The sequence below is a fragment of the Anguilla rostrata genome, chromosome 11 (genome assembly GCF_018555375.3).
Source record: "Anguilla rostrata isolate EN2019 chromosome 11, ASM1855537v3, whole genome shotgun sequence".
NCBI classification, from domain to species: Eukaryota; Metazoa; Chordata; class Actinopteri; order Anguilliformes; family Anguillidae; genus Anguilla; species Anguilla rostrata.
Window position 1 is genome coordinate 27,164,776 of NC_057943.1, and position 19,367 is coordinate 27,184,142.

The window sequence follows — 19,367 nt, forward strand, 5'->3', positions numbered from 1 at the left end:
ACCTAGCCCATTCCCGTTTCTGGGTTCAGCGCTGGGCTTGGGGTTCATCTGTTAGTGTCCTTCCTCTGCCTATTGTCCTCCAGCTGATGGATTGCAGCCTCATACTCCACGTGTGGTCAGACAGGCGTTAAGGCGTTGTGTAAGTCATCTTGGCACGTCAAGCCCAATCAGCCTTGGTCATTGCACAGCAAAGGCCAAACAGGTTTAACCACAAAGCTAACCTACTTATGTCATTTATACCAGGAACAATAAACAGTCTTTATTCTGTGATGTAGAAAAAAAAACACCCACACCTAATTTGCATGGTGTTTTGGTTTGCTCAAATTTATATTTGTATTTAAAGCATTTAACTGATTCTGGATATTTTCAGAAGTAATTCTGGTTAAGTACCCCACTCAAAAGTGCAATTCCAGTCAACCGTCCTTCCCTAATCATTACAATGCCACCCAGATGGATGACGTGTATTATTTCTTACATTACTTGTAACTCCAGCCTGATTTCTCGGGAGTTAAGCGCAGTCCTGAACACACCCAAAAAAGGACTGAAAGCAAAGATGTTTCTGTATAAGATAATGTTGTTGCCATTGTTCTTACAATTGCTACACAAAAATAAAATGCATTCTCTCTGACAGCAAGGCACAATTTGTTATGTCAAGACTCCATGTAGTTAGGAGCCAGCCTAATCAGATTGCAGCCATGTTGTTGCTGGTCTCGTTCTGGGTGATGGTATCACCTTATCGCTATGGTTGTATGTAAAATATGAATGTAAAAAAAAAAGAACACACTCAATCCTCATTAGGAGATATGACTCTAATTTTTCTGAGGGTGGAGCTGATTTGATTGGCCAATGTTCATGTTGCCTTAAGTGTCATCAGTCCCAGTCATTGTCCTGTTGCCCATTGTCATTCACTAGTAATCAGAACCAGCTTGTCTACCGCGGATATTTTCTGTGGTGTAGTATCTGTACTTCTAATTTCTGATCCTGTTTAATTTTTGGTTTTGCCTGCACTCGGACTACTTTTGTCAGTCCATCCACTTGCAGCTGATGTAATAATATGCCAATTCGTTCATACCACTAGATGTCAGTGTTTCTCCTTTAATAAACGTTACTTTTCATACATTTCAAAATTAACGTTGACTCGGTCGACTGAAGAAATGGAGCACGTAATGTAAATCTGTACACGACCTTTAGTGGACTTTACCAAAGATTTCTTGCAACAGTAGCATTTCATATTTTGTATTCATTACATTTCACAATACTTTTGAAAAAAAAAAAACACACAACATTATGTTACAAATATTACAATAAACTTACAAACAGATAAATAAATAACCCTTAATGTGACTATATCGCCGGTGTGGGTCCATGTTTTTGTTTCAACGCAGCACGAGGACACACTTGGAGCTGATTGAGGTGTATTTTTCTTGCTTTAGGCTGCGAGTGCCTGAATGCCCTGTAACTGTCATTTTAACTGTCTTCATAAACTTGAATACTTCAAATATCCTTCAATCGAATACAAATAATGGCACATAAAAAGAGAACATAAATATTCCTTTAAATACGCCTTTTAAAATATTTAGCTATTTAGTTCATGTAGCAAATAGCCATTAATTAAAATAGATTCAGCCTTCAGCTGATTAAAAACAAAAGCCTATATTAATCTGCAACGATCAGATACAGCATTACAATTTCAACAGATAGGCTACATCATGGGATTTAGGCTAGAATTTTGCTTTAGGTTGTTCAAGTTAAGTATTATTATCAAAAACCAGTGCTTTAACTAGAGAATACGTTCGGAAAGATGTTTCAAATTCGAGTCACCACCAGGCTCACAATTTTTTTTTGTCTTAAACCAATAGCCACCTTTTACCGAGAAGAAACTAAGGGATTTTCATTTGACTATTTGCTGCCAGTGTTCTCCAAACTAGGGTTGATTCATCGGGATATTTACTGCTGCCAGTATTCGTAGAATAATCGATGCTCCCCTCAAATGGATTTTAGGCACAATCCATCGCGTGCTCAATGGGGCTTGAAATTACCGTTTATGTGTCGAGCGTCCGAACAATGGTGACATGAGACCCCCGCCGCGAGACCAACGGCACTTCTGGCGCTTTTTAATGGATTGAATTTTGCGCTAATGTGCCATGTTCAAATCTGATAAAACTGCCAAAAAGAATCCCCCCCCTCCGAAAAAGCAGACAAACGAGCAATAAAAAAACAAAAAAAACATAACGTTATAATGTCATGTGTTCTACAGTCAGAATTTCATACTTGATCAGCTGCGCCAATCAGCTGTTTTCTCCCTCCAGCTGGGAGTGGGGTTGACTGAACAAAGTCCAGTCAGCCGAGCGAACAGAAGTGCTGCCACGTTTCGGCAGCAAAAGATCTAGACTATATTCATGGAAATATGCGCTGGCATTTTAGTGACATGCTAGGCTTAGCGATTCCTGGCGCAAACTAAACCAATTGACTTAAAACGCTCAGAACGGTGATTTTCAACATCTGTCGTTGCCTAAATTAATTTTCTGGGGTGTTGGTCACGAATTGGAAAAGTAAACTTATCCCTATCCTTTATTCCCTCGTGCTTTTCGGAGTTGTATGACCAAATAAAATTAACTAGAATTAGGGGAGAAAGGTTTCTGTTGTTCCTCTAGGGATCTCCCAGACAAGCTAATGAAATTACGGAAACTTCCCCCACCTCCAACAAAGTCCCCTTACCCAGCCAAATCTTCATGCCACCTCATTTCTTTTTAATGATATTATACCCCCTCTCGGCTGTGTCATGGAAATAAGCACGACTCTTCCAGCTGCCGGTGTATTGCATTAGCCAAGCTTAATATTGACTGCGCAAGGCCCACGGAACAATACGCTTTCAGGGCAAGCCGGCCCGGAGGCAGCCAGCCAATCCGTGGGCATCACAGCGGGCTGGAATGGGGGACGATGAAGTTTTTTTTTTTGCCCTAAAGGAGCGGCACGATCAATGGGGCGCACAGCGTCGCACTAGCCGGGCTTACCCCAAAGCCTCCGCAATACAGAGTCGATGCTCGCTCACCAAAACCAAAATGACGAGGGACCATGAAACTCGAGGCAACTTGATTCCCTTTATTTCTATCGCCTTTCTTTTTCACGCGTTGGACAAACAATCACTCCGCTTTCCGCATAAGCCTGTCCTGTATTACACAGCTGCTTTTATACACACAATAGAGAGTGTGCCAAAGTCCCGTTCAGGCAAAGAAAAAAAAAATCAACAGGAATAAAATTATTTCGGTTTGTATTTTGAAAAATAATGGCCCGGTGGTGTGTTGTGTGCCCTGTGTAATGGATGTTGTATTTTGTGTACCAGTACAACTGTTAGGTCTTGTAATGGAAAGAAAGTAGAAATACTTGCATTTAAAATTATAGGGGGGCAAGAGTTTGTACTAAGTGGTTAAATGCAGTTTACAAGTAATACTTCTGGGAAGTGTAGAAAGTAACAGAGTCCTCTGACACAGTCCTCGGGTTGATCTAGATCTTATGTGACAAACAGACAACAGTCTGTTACCTGGAAAAGCAGCAAATCAGTTACCTGGCACAGTTCGTGCAAGCCAGGTCGTTCCTCAGGAGCCACCATTTGGTCCTTTACAATTTTGCATAGATGTTTGATCAGTCTACTTTCTTACCAAGAAATATGTATGAGGGAGGAGCCTCCCAGTTGGCATATTCAGCTAAAGGACTAGTTCTTGGTTCAGTGATCTGCTACATGGTCTGTAATCATGTCTTGACGATGCCAGTGCTAACTATGGCTGCACTTCTGAATTGACAGAGTACTTTCGTAGCAGTTGGAAATGGATACAGTTGTCATGTGGTTATTCCAAAAGTAACAACAAGGGATTGAAACAATTTGTGCATACCAAAACAAATATTAATTTTGTTTCCGCTTTGCTAATACAGAAGGCATGGGCATTTTGAAGACTGGTAGAGACCTGCAAATTGTTTTATTTAGTTCCATCATGTCCCCTTGATTTTTAAACCCTTGCTGCTATGTTCAAACAAGACAACTATATGTACTATATGGTGCAAAGCATAACCACCAACTTAACTCTGAATATACCTACTACACGGTAAAATGTTCAGTGTTAATTCAACTCCAACAGTTAATTCAGCTGTAAATATCCAGTGTTAATTCAAGCTCATTCTCATTTCCCCCAAATCATTTGTCTGTTTCATTTGCACATAGCTTAAACTTGAAAGCAATTTCTTTTTTGGGGTGGGGTGGGGGTAGGTTGTGAGCAAATGGGATCACACATGCATTATTGAGGCCAGGAGCATTGTGTTTTTCACTAGGAAGATCTGGGAGTAATTAAAATCACTGCGTTCCCTGTGTGCGTGAGCCGACGGATTATAGGGGCTTGATTAGCCAATGGTAGTAATCTATTCAGCGCCTCCCGCCCTCCTTTCCCGCCCTCCCTCTCTCTCCCCCTCCCTCCCTCCCTCCCTCTCTCTCTCTTTCTGTCTCTCTCTCTGCCTCCCTCCCTCTCTCTCTCTTGCTCCCTCCCTCCCTCGCCCCCTCTCTCTCTTTATCCCTCTCTCCACACAGCCCCCCTGGGATAGGCCAAACTCTCCTAGGACAGCCAGCTTGGCAGATGGGACCCCCCCCCCCCCCAGTTCACCAAAAAACAGAAATGTTTGGGATTTTAGTATTGGATGAGTTTGTATAGGATGGGTGAGGGGGTTGGGTGGAGATTTTTTTTAGTCTTTAACTTGTAACCGCTCAAAACAGCCTCTCTCTCCCAACCTTAGCAATGGCTGGCTACGTCCTTAGAGAGATGGCGCTGGGTTCAGCTTTGTTAATGCCTGACAACAGTAAAATGGAGGTTAATATCTGGAACTTTCCACAGCACCAGTGTGGGCTGATGGAAGATTGTACCTGTCCCCACCACCAGCCACTGGTACAATGAATACTCATTTCAGAGGTGTGACAAAAAACGCCAATGCGTAAATAGACTTTTCTGGTCTGTGCTATGGCAGGTGTGATCAGGCCAGAAGCAAGTGGCCACTTGTTCTCTGCTGCAAAAGGAGGATCATGGACAGTGACTTTCAGTTCTTTCCTTAATTCAATGGACACATTTTATGAAGGGATGGACAAGTTTTGGCGCTGGCTGTTCTTGATTTTTTCATGATAAAATACAATACTTCCACCCAGCGGGCACTTATACTGACTTAAAAAAACACAAACTGTGCATAAATTCATTCATTATGGGTCAAATAAGAGCAGCAATAGCTACAGAAAATTATGGCTAATGGACACTTTTAAAGCCCAAGAGTGTAAAAAGTGGGACAAGCCCACCCAAATACCTTTGTAACATATTCAGTATTAAAGTATATTGAGTAGTCTACAAAGGAGAAATTAACAAATAGCTTTTAAGTTTGCATTTACGTACTATTATGGACTTACATGCTGTAACTTTGGTTTTACAGACAGGCTCTTTTTACAGAGCTGGACCCTGATTGAGGTAATTCAGGTTAAGTGTCTGGCTCTAGGGCACAGCAATGGGGGATCAACCACAAAACCTGGTCCCTGAAGACCCTGGAGGCCCAAAAGGCAAGGCTGGGAGCCAGGCCTGCTTAAAATGGGCTTTCTGTTCCCAAAAACAAGCAGGGCACACACACACACTCAGGCTTACGTCTTCTCCCCTTTTTCTGTTGTCACCTCCTTCCCCCCCACACACACACACACATACACACGCACACACACACGGGCGCTCGCACAGACACAAACGTACTCTGCTGCAGGCAGTGTTCTGAAAGGCTGCAGGTGGCACCGTGCGTTAATTGAAATTTTTACGCTTCCAGTTACACGGTAGTGCGGCAATATAATGCGGGTTTGATTTACACACGGGGACTGGTCGGCCCCAGTCTTTCCCTTCTCTGTCTGGAATCACCCCCCTTCCCTCCTCCTGACACACACACACGCACACACACAAACTCTTCACCTCTCAGTCTGAGTAATCTCATCCCCTTTGTCTTTCATTTTTTCATTTTGTCAGCTATGCTTTCTATTCTTATTTTTTCCTTTTCATACTTTCTCCTGGATTCAATCAGAACTTGTCATGTCGTCTAAGGGGAATTAGCCATTGAATCAAAAATCTTCCCAAATTTATCTGTCTATATCGTATTACAACAAACTGACCTTTTCCATTAGCTACTTCAGCGGTGTGGTGGCAGACAGTTCGCTTTTCTTATTTCAACTCCACCCTCCAGTCCCAAGCCTCCAATCACAATCAAACCTCCAATCATAAGTTTCCAATCACAAGCCAGGCAGTACCATCAGGCACTCACTGACTTAATTTGTTAACTTGATCTCTTGTGTTTGTATTTGTAATGTAAATGTTCAATGTGGTAAATGAATGTACTTTCATGAAATGTTCATGAAATGACAGAAAAATAATATGAGGTTAATATGACCCATCTCCGGCCAGGTCCCTTGTGTCAGGTGGCACACCTCTTCTTTCCCACATCCTTTAATATCTTTGTGTTGCTCCCATTCTCTCTCCCTTGCTTGCTCAAGCCACCCCCCCCCCCCCTCCACAGCATGGCATTCAGTGGTGCTCCAATGAGCAGCACATAGAGAGCTACGGGGACCTATCCACTGCCACTTCCTGATCGTGCATTTCTACACACACACACATACACACATACATAGATGCATGTACACTCACATTCATACACACACACACACACACACACACATACATAGATGCATGTACACTCACATTCATACACACACACACACACACACACACGCACACACGCGCACTGTATGCACACCGGTACACATACACATGCATTTTTAAGCTAGCACAAACAACACAGACACATCCAACCACAACACAACTTTTGACAACCCCCAATATGCCGACAGGCAGCTTATTACTTACATAAGGAGTAATAATTTTTCGGCAGGATACTGTGGCTTGAATTGTGACCTCATATTGATGCCCAGTATTAACTTGTATGACACTGAGATTACTAATGGTGCTTACTAATGAAAGTTCCTGAAGCACATGAACCCAAACTGCACCAGCTCACACCAATTCGCAAATCACAAAGTGATTTATCATTAGACTACCACTCCAGCAATTTCCCAAATCAAAAAAGCCATTTAATGGACAGTGTCCACAAAAGGGCTTATTTGTTTCCTAAAGTCAGTAACACATCATAATCCTGAAATATAAAAGTGCAATTTAATCAAAATACATAAATTGTCTGACTTTTTTTCTGTTATAAAAGTGTATGCAGGTACCTTTGCCCTGACTCCTTCAACACCCATGGTTTCAAAGTGTAAAGAGAATAAATCTGCACAGGGGTTTCCTTTAACTGACATTGACTCGTGTAATTTCCATTATGTTACTGTCACATGTAAACTTCATTGTAATTGATGGAGGAGCTAATTGCAGTGACTCCTAAGGGATACGTGGCTCTTAAAAATAGGTATGTGTGCAAAGCCTTTTGTCCCGAGCATGGCCTGGACCAGACTGTCCACAGGCAATGCCTCATCTTGGGCCACAAAAAACAGCAGTCCCAGGGCTTTCCAGTTTCTGCTTTCCAGCAGACTTTTCTTTTTCCTCCTAATCGGGCACATGTGGGGTCTTAAATCTAATTCAAGCCCTGTGTCCGATTCTAAGCTTGTCATTCATTTTGTTTCATAAATTCAGCAAAGTTTTTCCAAAAAAAAAAAAAAATCACTTTATGGGCACTTTTATGATTTAAAAAGGCAAAATAAAACATTTACAAGATAAAGACAAAACCAGGAGATGGTTTTATGTACTACAGTAATTTGCACATTTAAAGGTACCCATATGCAGTACATGTCTTCAACTACCCATTTTGATTTCACCCTTGAGCCTAGTTTGTAACCTTCCCACTTGTTGACAGCTTCTCACCTGTTACTGGCTTTTCATATTTCATATTTTTAATATTTCTTTGAAAAAGTATTTCTTTCTCTGCCAAGTAGTACCTTTACCCCAATAAATAAATATAGGAAACACTGATCCCTTCACTCCAGGGATTTTCAAAGCCGTAAAATTCCTTCTCCTTTCACATTTGTTACTCACTGTAATCCAGTTGTATAACTGTTCTTGGTATGCAGTACGTTTTGCTGAAAGATGTTGTGTGTTTATTGTTATTATCAGATTCTTTCCATTGATGGGGTTATGCATAACATTTTTACTGAGGTGATTACTTTCTTCCACAAACCATTTGGGCCGTCGATTTGGTCACTGGCAAAATGAATCCTTTTTAATACAGGGGATCTGATGTAATGATCATGGTTATCACAGTATGCTAATGATAAAATATACAATTTATGAAATATGGAAATATATGCAAATACATTACTAGAACATAACTTTTTTCCCCATATTTTTCTGAGGACTCCCTCCGACTCCATGACTTCATGGACCTCTGGGGGTCCAGTGACGCTAGCTTGGGAACCCCTCATAATTTATCAGCACCCAGACTCCCCCATAGAATGAGTGGAATGAGTTTTATTTGAAACTTCAACAGGGCTGATAGCTCTTGTTCATTGGATGCTGTGAAGTTAATATTTAATGCAATAGGTTTTGCAATGCGGTAAGGTTGATGCAGTAAGTTTTGATAGGTAACTTGAAATTTAAAGTGGGGAACAAAATGTGGGTACAGTTTCTAGTGTGACATCACTAGTGTCAAGATAATGAGCAGTTGCATCCCCACATCCCCCCCCCCCTGCCCTGACTCACCCAATGCATGCATAGACTCCCCCCCCCCCCCCCCCTTTATAAGTATTATGAGGGGCTCAGCTTTCTGGGGGTACCCAGGGAGCATGTGCCTAGGCTTAACTCCTATTGTATTCCTGGTACCCCTGTGTGTGTGTGTGTGTGTGTGTGTTTGTCTGTACGTGTGTCTGTGTGTCTGTGTCTGTGTCTGTACACATGAGTATGTGTGTGTGTGGGGGAGGGGGGTGGATGCGAGTGTGTGCACATTTGTGACGTGTATGTGGGTAGTATTACATGTTTGTGCATGCACGTATGTGTGTGTGCTTTTGTGGCAATTATGTGGGTAGTGTGTGTCCATGCTTGTGTATGTACATACAGTATGTGTATGTCTATGTGTACTGTATGTATACTACATTTTGTGTGTGTGTGTGTGTTTGTGTGTGTGATAATGGGACAGAGACTGGGACAAGGACCCATCTGTCAGTGTAGCACAAACTACCCTCCCACCCCCACCCTCCCTCCACCCCATCCTTTCCAACTCAATCCCAGGGGGTGTGACAGGATACATCTCATGGGGGGGTGGGGGGTGTAGTTAGTTCAAACAACAAAAAATCTTTTTTGAGAGACATGAAGACTAGTCTTGTGTCATGGTTTTGGAGATATAAATATATATTTTAAAACATATCCATAAGCAGGATCCATAAGGATCTGTACTTGCTTAGGCTCTGTACTCCAGCACGTTGGATCTGAAATGAAACAAGTGCTGAAGTGCAGACTATCAGCTCTGATTTGAGGGTATTTACGTCCACAAAAAAGTGTGAAATTAGAGTTCTGCAACAAAACTCATATGGACAGGTGAGACAAGTATTAACCTGTACCAAAATGATGGAAAGAGCAATGTGAAACTACTCATGAACCAAAGTACCCCCCCCCCCCCCTTCATCTGTGAAACATGGTGGAGGTAGTGTTATGGCTTGAACATGTATAGCTGCTATTGGAACTGGCCTTGATCCCAGGCAGCTGTGAGGCCTTGACCCCAGACAGTTTGTTAGATTAGTTTTCAGCAATTTGATTGGTTCTTTAAGGTGTTAGCCACCTCCAATTGGAGCTGGACTAACAAAAAGTTCATGATTCTTCAGAAGTATCTGACCACCTGGTGTATTAACAAAGCACCTCCTGGTTAGGCTGATAGTACCATAAGGTTATGCGCTTCACACATAAAGATAAGACTAGCTTCAAGCCATACCATTGATTTGCTTGTCACTAAACCAAAATCAATGATTAGAGATAGAGCGGACAAATGTAGCTTTTTCTCGTGTACTGAAAATCTGCACCTTGTTTAAGGCCGGGTGTTCATATTCTCAGGACACTGCTTCTGGCAAGGTCAGACTAATAAATATTATGAGAACAACCCTAGAAAAACAGGGACAATTGGATAGGCACTAGAAAATAAAAAACTGTCAAAATTTCATTACCTGGAGAACAGTGTGAAAAAGTGTCCTGTCTTTTTGTCACCTTTTATTTTTTTGTTTTATTTGCTTTTTTTCTAGTTTCGGTTGAACTGTGTTGCAAATTGTAACAGGGCACAACCCCTGTGGCATTCTGGGAAGGCTGTGGCAGGCTTATCTGGGTTATTCCCACTGTAGGTTGCAGGTGTGTTTTAGGACTAGAACAGGCTCATGGGACAGACCTTTTGAGGGCTACACAACTCACAGGGGGGGACAAAGGTAAGTGTGACACACATACATTGGAAACTCACAAACATGTACAGGAGTCTGTGCAGTCCCCTGCTCCCAAGATAACACACGTACAGTTTGTTTCTACCACATGAGAAAACCCCCCACCCAACCCCCACTACTTTTACACACACACATATACACGTACACACACACACACACACCTTAACATTGCCTCACAATTAATTTTGTATTTACATTTATGCAGTGTAATATATTCACACCATGATAAAATAAAATAGTCACTGCTAGTAATTGTTTTTTCTTCACAAGCACAGTTTGGGATCTTTAGCGATCACTAAAATCAAGTGAGAAGAAAAATGTTTCACTTGCATTTATTTGATAGTGAAAGTTCATTACAAATCGACATGAAATCCAGGCTACTTGCGTTTAAAAAGTTGACAGAACGGACCCTTTTTAAATCGCGCGCGCGATATACCGCGTTCAAGACAGGCGACCGATGCCCTCCACGCGACAGATTGACCGCTTCTGTTTCACGTGGGCAGCCATCTGTTCTCTATCCGAGAGAGCAGAAACTGAGCGTGAAAATATGATTGGTCAAGTTTGCGAGTACAAGTTACGCTACAGCTGAAACATGAAATAAACCAAACAATTAAATGAGTTTTAACGCATACTACTGCCAGGTGTTGTTATAATGTGGCTGTGATATTAGTGCTGACGAAATTAACAATGTTAAAGTCAATCACATACAGATCACGCGAAAAAAAGACTTCACTTAAAATTTAAGTAGAGATCTTTAAATGTAGGCTATACAGCAAGAGAATATGAATTCCGCAAACAGATCAGACATTGTTTCTGAACTTAACATCCACGATACAAATTAATTCACAAGTTCAAACCACATCTAATGATGCTACTGACTGTGCAGTCTTAAACCATATCTACTCAAGGGACCAAAAAAAAAAAAAAAGAACTGTTGTGTGATTAGGCTAATGATAAATATTTTGGAAACACACACACACACTGCAACAAATTAAACATTCCGAAATACTTCATTTCTCGCAATGGAAGTGTTCGACAGGACGCTAGAGGAAGCGCGCGTGGACAGATGTGAGTCTCGTGCAGACAATAGGATCAATCCTTGGACACGTGCGACCCACAAGCCTGGGCTGTCAATAGCACACGATTACCGGTATAATGGAGCCCCCGCTGCGAGTCTACCCAGCCAAGCACAGAAAAATCACATATGTTGCGTTTGTCATGCCTCGGCATTTGGTCAAAATTAGAAAATTAGTGCAAAACCACTACAGCTAAAACAAATGTGGCGAGCACAATGCTTAACAGATATGGACCAGGCCCACTTTAAATTGCTTCATAGGCTAGTTGTTTTAGCAATACAAGAAAATAATGTTGTCTAGCTAGCCAAGTGAAAACCCGTCTACAAACAACACCCGATAGCGTTTCATGAATTCGTCGCTGCAACTAAAAGTCTGTCGAGTGTATTTCCAAATTTAATATTCAGCTTATTCTACTTTTCTTTTTCCTTTTTTGATAAGGCCTTTCCATTTCGATCAATCAATTATTTAATTCGTAAAAGCGAAACTGTCCTGCTAGTAGCCTAAGTCCGTTTCTTTCTCCTAAAATAGAGCTCATGGTGACGGCGAGTTTGTAATAATGTGTTTCAACAGCAGTTGGTTAGTCTTGGTTTCGGTCGCTTTTTTTCAAGCGTGAATTAGGAGCGTGGATATACCGAGTGCTTACAAGTCGGAAAAAACATATGAATGGACGGGTGAACCGCACGCACCCACCTGCTCATACCGCACCAAGCTGTCAAAATCACTTACACACAACCAGGCGGACGCGCGTCTCTTCCTCCGAGACTAACCGTAAGACGCGCTTCATTTACCCCAATTAAGCAGAAGTGAAGCGCTTACAACTCATTTTCTGTCTTCAATTTAAATCAATTTAATTTCACGCCATACATTGTTGAACGACGTTCGGGATATCACAAATATAATTGATATTATGAGAAAACAGGACTTGCGCTAACGATTGCGTTATAAAGTATTATGTTTATTAATATATCATTATTCACATTTGTGCTATGCACATTTAGAAGTGTTTACATGTAGGCCTATGTACAGCTTTCAATCCATGTCTATTCATGCTGTCTCTGTGTCGGTTGTTATATTTTTAAAAAATTATATTTTTAAATTTTTGATATTTAATTTATAGTTACGTGAAAAAAAATACTTTTTCTTGCATATGTTACTCAAGGATACTGAGGATTGTCATCAATATCACTGGTTATTATTTTGGACACAGAGAAGTGTGGCTCTTTCTGTGTATGAGATTCAAAGTGGGCTTTCAGTGCTACAAGGTTAAGCTTAAATCAAGTCTCGTGGATCTGGTAGTGTCGCGTGCAATAAGAGAGAAAAGAATTGTCCGGGTATCAATAATACGTGAATAATTCAGGACTGGAGGCCAGGGTAAAGGGGTGGTGGGTTGGAAGAGAAGGGGGGTGTGTGGGGTTCATGAGGGTCATGGGAGCTGCAGGTCTCTTAAACCTCGCGCATGCACATAAATGATTCTACTTTACACTTAAATACATCAGTGCTAAGTAAAATGCCTTTCTTTGCGGAATTTTACTGATACATCAAATAGCCTATCATCAGTTTGTCGATCATATAGACCGTTTACTTTCCTGAGAGAGAGAGAAGGAGAGAGAGAGAGAGATGTGATAAACGACACTTAGCCACGAGCCCGCCACGCGTTTTTAAATTTCGGCTGACCGTGGGGTAAGGCGGGGCTGTGTGTGTGTGTGTGTGTGTGTGACAGAGAGAGAGAGAGAGAGAGCGAGAGAGAGAGAGAGAGAGGGAGATGGGGCGTGCTAGAGGGAGGGGCTAAATTGCTAGAAAGGCGAAAATCTGCGCTCTGTACCGGCAATTGGCAATGGAAGTTCCGCGCGCTCGGATGGGTCTCCAAAGCTTTTAAAAGAAGGAGCGTGACAACGAGATAAAGTAAGAAAGACTGAAGAGGCTAGGAGGGCTGAGGAATATCCTTTTTTGTTCTCTTCACAAAACCCATTTGACACACACTTGGGACCTTTAGGAATTTCGTGAAACACAATAAAACAGAAAGACTGTTGTTGCGCACAGACAAGGTATGTACTCTTTTTAAGTTGATCAGATTCTTACAGGCTTACGTTTTTCTTTTGCAGATGTCCTTACCATGTTTTAGGCACTTTATGGCTACTCTCCCTCACTTATTCTTGTTATTGTAATTTGTAAAGCGTTTTTCTCACTCATTCATAACTTGTACCAATTCGTTTTGTCAGGGGTTTCACCCGGACATCCAGCAACTTTTAAATGATCAGATCGTATAGTGAAACATCCCGCTGAAGTACGTCTGACGCTTAATAAAAATAATTCTGCAAATACAACCAGCAGTCAAAAATGTTAATTAATTCCCCGCCTAATACAATTATGGGACCTATACGTGTACATAAAAAAGGTTTAATATAGACAAGCCAGTGAGGATATGGAGATAAACCCATGCAGCTTCTTTACAATACAATACAGTAATAAACGATTTGGAAGAACTCAGAAAGAACATGCGTAACAACTCAACAAACGAATAACCAAGCACAGCTTCTTAGGTTGTTCAAGGCAAACCGGACGTCATGTGTATTTAACTCTGAACCATAAATTAATGCAAACGAATAACTCAGAGCCACAAATTAATGCAAACGAATAATTCAGATATTAGTATCGCGTTAGCGGATATGTAATTCCGAGGATAATTATACAACGCGGCATACAAACAACATTTAAAAAGTGCTGATTTGTTGAGAACAGCGCTGGACGATTTAATAGGCTAAGCACTAGGTTGTTCCTTTTATTATTTGGTAATTAATGACGTACTAGCCTACGGGAGCACTACACACGGAACCATTCACATTGGTAAATACAATTGGGAACGGATAGATTTCCTGAATTAGTATGTGCAATAGTACATCTTATTAAGCATATGCAAAACGCCCATTCAAGGCATTAGATGAAGCATTTAGCTTTTGCTTGATCGTCACATTTAAGGCAACTGAAGTGAGTTTGCAAATGTTTGATATGTGACATTTTACGCTAAAGTGACTCAAGTCATACATAAGGCTGCATATTGGTCAAGAAAAGTAGACTGTTGGCTGAAGTCACAGAGCAATGACGGCATGGTTGTTGAAAATCATAGGAAACGGAATAAGCGTAAGAAATCAAGGAGTTTAAAAAAGTTAAATTAATAGATCTCATGCTCAGCAGTGGGAAACGCGCGAAATAACCTGGCTACTGTAGCAACAGCCACAAGTGCTCAAAGTTTCAAAAATCAACGGGCTGTAACATTGCTAGGCTTGGTCTTTGATGGAACGCCTCTTGTCACTAAATGTTACCATAACGCCTGAGGGAGCGATAGACATCAACATTGTTGACAGGGGCCGTCAAACATATGATTGCAAGAACTGAGAAGGACGGGAACCTTTATCCCAGCTAGGACATTCCAGAATCTGTATAGGCTACATTATGGTACTTTGCGTTTCCCAGAATTTGGCAATGTTGCTAAAATTCGTAAGCCTGTACAAATAACACTGTAGGCTACGTTAATGTGATCGTCAAAAACTGCTAAAAAAACAGGGACTCGCGGAAATGTCAAAAAAAGAAAAAGAAAAAGAGAGGCAAAAATCACTTAATCCTTGTCACCCGTGACAAGCACTCAGCCTTATTATACAATTCAGCTCCAACAGATGTAATTTGGTCCCATTCTGGTCCAGATGTGAAACACTGCTAGAGTTGCATATACACTGGACGTGTTACTGTGCACAGTACACGGGCGTCATGCATTCTGCTGCTGCTGTTAAGACCCTGAGGTTGACGTGAATTTAAAAGTGCATTGAATATGGGAAAAGACCGGTGATAAAATAGATATAAAGTCCTCGGGGATAACTTTTAAGTTCTAAGTTCTAAGTTGGTCGATTGAACGTAGAGTTTACTTTGTCCGCTTTCTTTTGTTATTTTGTTTTGCTTATTTGGCACGAATTTTACGGTTCCTTCGCGTTCTAGGACTTGGGTGGAACCGAAACGTGAAATAAACTTTCTTTATATGTAATTGTGTTTACTTAAGAGTACATTAAATTAGTCTATTCTTCTTATTATTATTCTTACTATTATAATAATATTTTTTTCTGTTTATCGTGTAGGCTACTGCTCAGCTCCTTATTTATCGACTTGACTATGCAGGCTAACATCAAATTAAATCCCCAATGGCGCGCTTTATCTGTTAGGAAAATCCGGCCGTGTCCCAGATTGACAGCGTCTCATACACGGCGACATAACAGCGGAGAATCAGAAGGCTTAGACCCCTGTAGTACCGAACGTTTCCTTTTCCTTTAGCTCGCTCATTAGGCTAATGTGAAAGGGGATGGACCGGGATCTTGTAGCTACAGGTAGCTACATTTGAAGCCGCAGTTGTTTTTAGAGAAATTTCCCCCTCCTCTTTAAAGTAGTCCTGATGTTTGCCTAATTTTAGTCACGTGCTGTCCGAAACTGTTGTTTTGAAATTTAAATGTTTACAAATCCGCAGTAAATATAACTGATCGTGGCGGGATGAAGTAGGCTACTTTAGTTATAGGCGCTGTCCAGAACAGAGTGCTGAATTTTGTGCAAACATTCATTTAGCCCCCCTTCTCTCTCTCTCTCACTCTCTCTCTCTCTCTCTCTCACTCACTTTCTCTTACACTCTGCCTCTCTTTGTCCATCTCTATTAAATATTTATTAGTTTACTCGTAACCTTGATAATTTTTACAGAACAACCGATGCCTTCTGCGATGCTGAGCCAGATATGACAGTAGATGTATTGCCCGTTGAGTTTTTGTTTTTTAAACTAGGGTTAAAGGTCACACGGGGGCTAAGAACGCCTGCGTTCTGAACCCTAGCCAATAAATATCAGGCTTGTCAGCAGGCCTTTCACAGTTCCAAACAGCCTGAGCAGTTACTCATACCAGTCACATCCATTGAAAAGGACACGGCCACAAAATATACATATACGCCTGTAGGCCAGACAGCCCCCTTTAGACATAATATCAGCACCGGTTAGGCATGGCCCCTTAAAACTCTCATCCAATGCTGCATGCAGACCTCATTTTGGATTACAAAGACTTGTTCTTTGGGTGTGAATAACTGGGGTGTACTGATCAGTGTTTGCCCCATGATGGTTGTAAATCCTTCAGCTCCCTGGGTCATGGGGACGAGAGGATGAAAGCCTGTGTGAGGTTTTACTTTTCTGGGACAAAGGTCCAGGAGAGATGAGACAGACCTCATAAAAAAACCAGAGACAAAAAACGACAATTTTCTCAAAACAGAAAGCCTCATACCAGATAATCCTTCAGACAATTTTAGAAAGGAATATACATATATGGATGTATTAATTCACAGTATTTCTTGAAGGACAAAAATCAGGACTGTTATTTATATTTTACATCATTTGTACATTTTGTGCTCGCTTTTTTGTAGTGCTTGAGGAATAATTGAAGACACTAGACAGCTCAGAGGTCTCATAAATAAACACTACATCTGCAGAAAGAGATGAGAGAACTGTGCACAAATATGATTCTACGGTTTGGAACAGAACCGTAGTCATACTGTAAAATTATTATTTCAGTGGCGAAAATGGCCCTTAATGAGATAGTTAGGTTATACTTTATGGACCTGTGGGGTAATTTGTAGTATGTGTGTGTTGTGTGTGAATGTGTGTGTTTGTGTGTGTGTGTGTGTGTGTGTGTGTGCACACAGTTGGTGACGGGATGTTCTCTCTCCCCTTAGGGACGATGATGACCAAACCTTATGGGAAGTCGGGAGACGTGGTGGACCTGGTGAGCGCTCTGGGCTGGATGGACGAAGAGCTGAGCCTCCAGGAGAGGGAGGGGGCGACCGAGATGGGGCGCTACGGATTGGGCAGGGCCGGGCGGGGCGGCGGTGGAGGAGGAGGCGGAGAGGACCTGGGGAGCGAGGACCTGGAGGAGGAAGGGGAGGAGGAGGAGGAGGAGGAGGACAACAACTTCAGAGAGGAGGAGGAGGAGGGTGAGAAGGCGCCCAAGAGGAGGGGCCCGAAGAAGAAGAAAATGACCAAAGCCAGGCAGGAGAGGTTCCGCGCCCGCCGCGTCAAGGCCAACGCCCGCGAGCGCTCGCGCATGCACGGCCTCAACGACGCCCTGGAAAACCTGCGCCGCGTCATGCCCTGCTACTCCAAGACCCAGAAGCTGTCCAAGATCGAGACCCTGCGGCTGGCCCACAACTACATCTGGGCCCTGTCGGAGGTGCTGGAGAGCGGCCAGTCCCTGGAGGCCCCGGGCTTCATGGAGATGCTGTGCAAGGGGCTCTCCCAGCCCACCAGCAATCTGGTGGCCGGCTGCCTGCAGCTGGGCCCCGCCCCCGCGCTGCTGGACGAGAAGTGCGGCGGGCCGGGGGCGGCCGGCATGGCGGGGCAGCAGCGGCACCCGTTCAGCTACCCCTCCCCTGGCCTGCCCAGCCCTCCCTACGGCTCCCTGGAGGCCTCCCACCTGGTGCACTTAAAAGGCTTCAAGGGCAGAGCCTACGAGAACCCCTCCCCGAACGAGTGCAGTGCCGGCACGCCCCCCTATGACGGGCCCCTGACTCCGCCCCTCAGCATCAGCGGCAACTTCGCTCTCAAGCAGGAGCCCTCGCCGCATGATGCGGAGAGGGGCTACGCCCCGCACCCCGCCCACTTCCTGTCCTCGCACCAGTACCCGCCCTCCTCCATGGGGGGTCTGCCGGGGCCCCAGGGCCACGCCCTTTTTCAGGCGTCCCGCTTTGAGCTGCCCCTGGACATGGCCTTCGACTCCTTCGCCCCGCCCCACATGGTGGCGGCACAGATGGGCGCCATTTACAGCGAGTGACATGGATGCCTTCGTGCCATCTGGCCCTCGACTTTGTACCTGACCGAACCCCTAGATTCGCATTATATATTTTAAAGCCTCATCTGTAGTGATACAGCTCACTGTCTCCACACTGTCCGTTCGCACAACTGGATATTGACTGAATCCAGCCTCGGTGACTTGTGCAAGGTCACAGCGGTGGTGGGAGTTGGATCTGCTGCCTTGTGTTTGCAATTCCTACTCTGTACCCTTTTCTGTCAGGTGTGGGAGTGAGTGAGTGAGAGCTAATTACAGAACAAAGCAGTGCAACGAACAACAACATTTCAGAACATCATAACAGCGGACAAAAATGCTCAATAATAAGCAAACAATTGTTTTCGAAAATGGTTCACATACTTTTGCCAGCAGACTTCCTGTAATGATACAACAGCTATGTTTTTGACAGCAATGAACCAGTTATCAAAAAAAAGTAGTAAATTATGCCCCAATTCGATGTCAGTTCTCTTTGCATTGACTTAGGAAATGAATTGGAAATGTCTAAATTATGTTGGTACAAAAGGATATCATCCAGCAGCAGTTTGGGAGTTATTTTCAATGTAAAAGACGCACAGTAATCTGTGTGGTCATAGCGTGTTAGTATCAGGAAAGGGAATGCCTGCTTTATATGATGTCAATGAACGTTTCTTGTTCACCGCACTGATTGAGCTTTGCAAATCCAACCACCCCACCACCTAAACAGCAAAACTACCTGTAAAAACTGAAAGCAAACGAGAAGGAAATGCAGAATTTAATTTATTTATTGTCACTGTTGTATTGACTGTTGTTATCATTTATTTTTTTTGGTCATTCTCAACGTCATTTTTTGAAAAGAGACTTCTCGGTTTTCCAGATTTACAGGAAGACCAAATTGAACTGAGCCACGTCGGCACATACGAGCATTGTTAATACATTCCAACAGACAGAAAAGCTTCAAGCCCTTGCGTCAGGTTCTTCTGACTCAGT

At 42.7% G+C, this 19,367-nt stretch overlaps 1 protein-coding gene across 1 annotated transcript; it reads left to right on the top strand.

Moving 5' to 3' along the window:
• Positions 1-13,383: 13,383 nt before the first annotated feature.
• On the top strand, positions 13,384-18,967 carry neurod4 (neuronal differentiation 4). Its single transcript, XM_064299117.1, has 2 exons — positions 13,384-13,592; positions 17,293-18,967. Exon 2 carries the CDS (start codon positions 17,298-17,300, stop codon positions 18,384-18,386), a length of 1,089 nt encoding a protein of 362 aa, XP_064155187.1. The 5' UTR covers positions 13,384-13,592; positions 17,293-17,297; the 3' UTR covers positions 18,387-18,967.
• Positions 18,968-19,367: the final 400 nt, after the last annotated feature.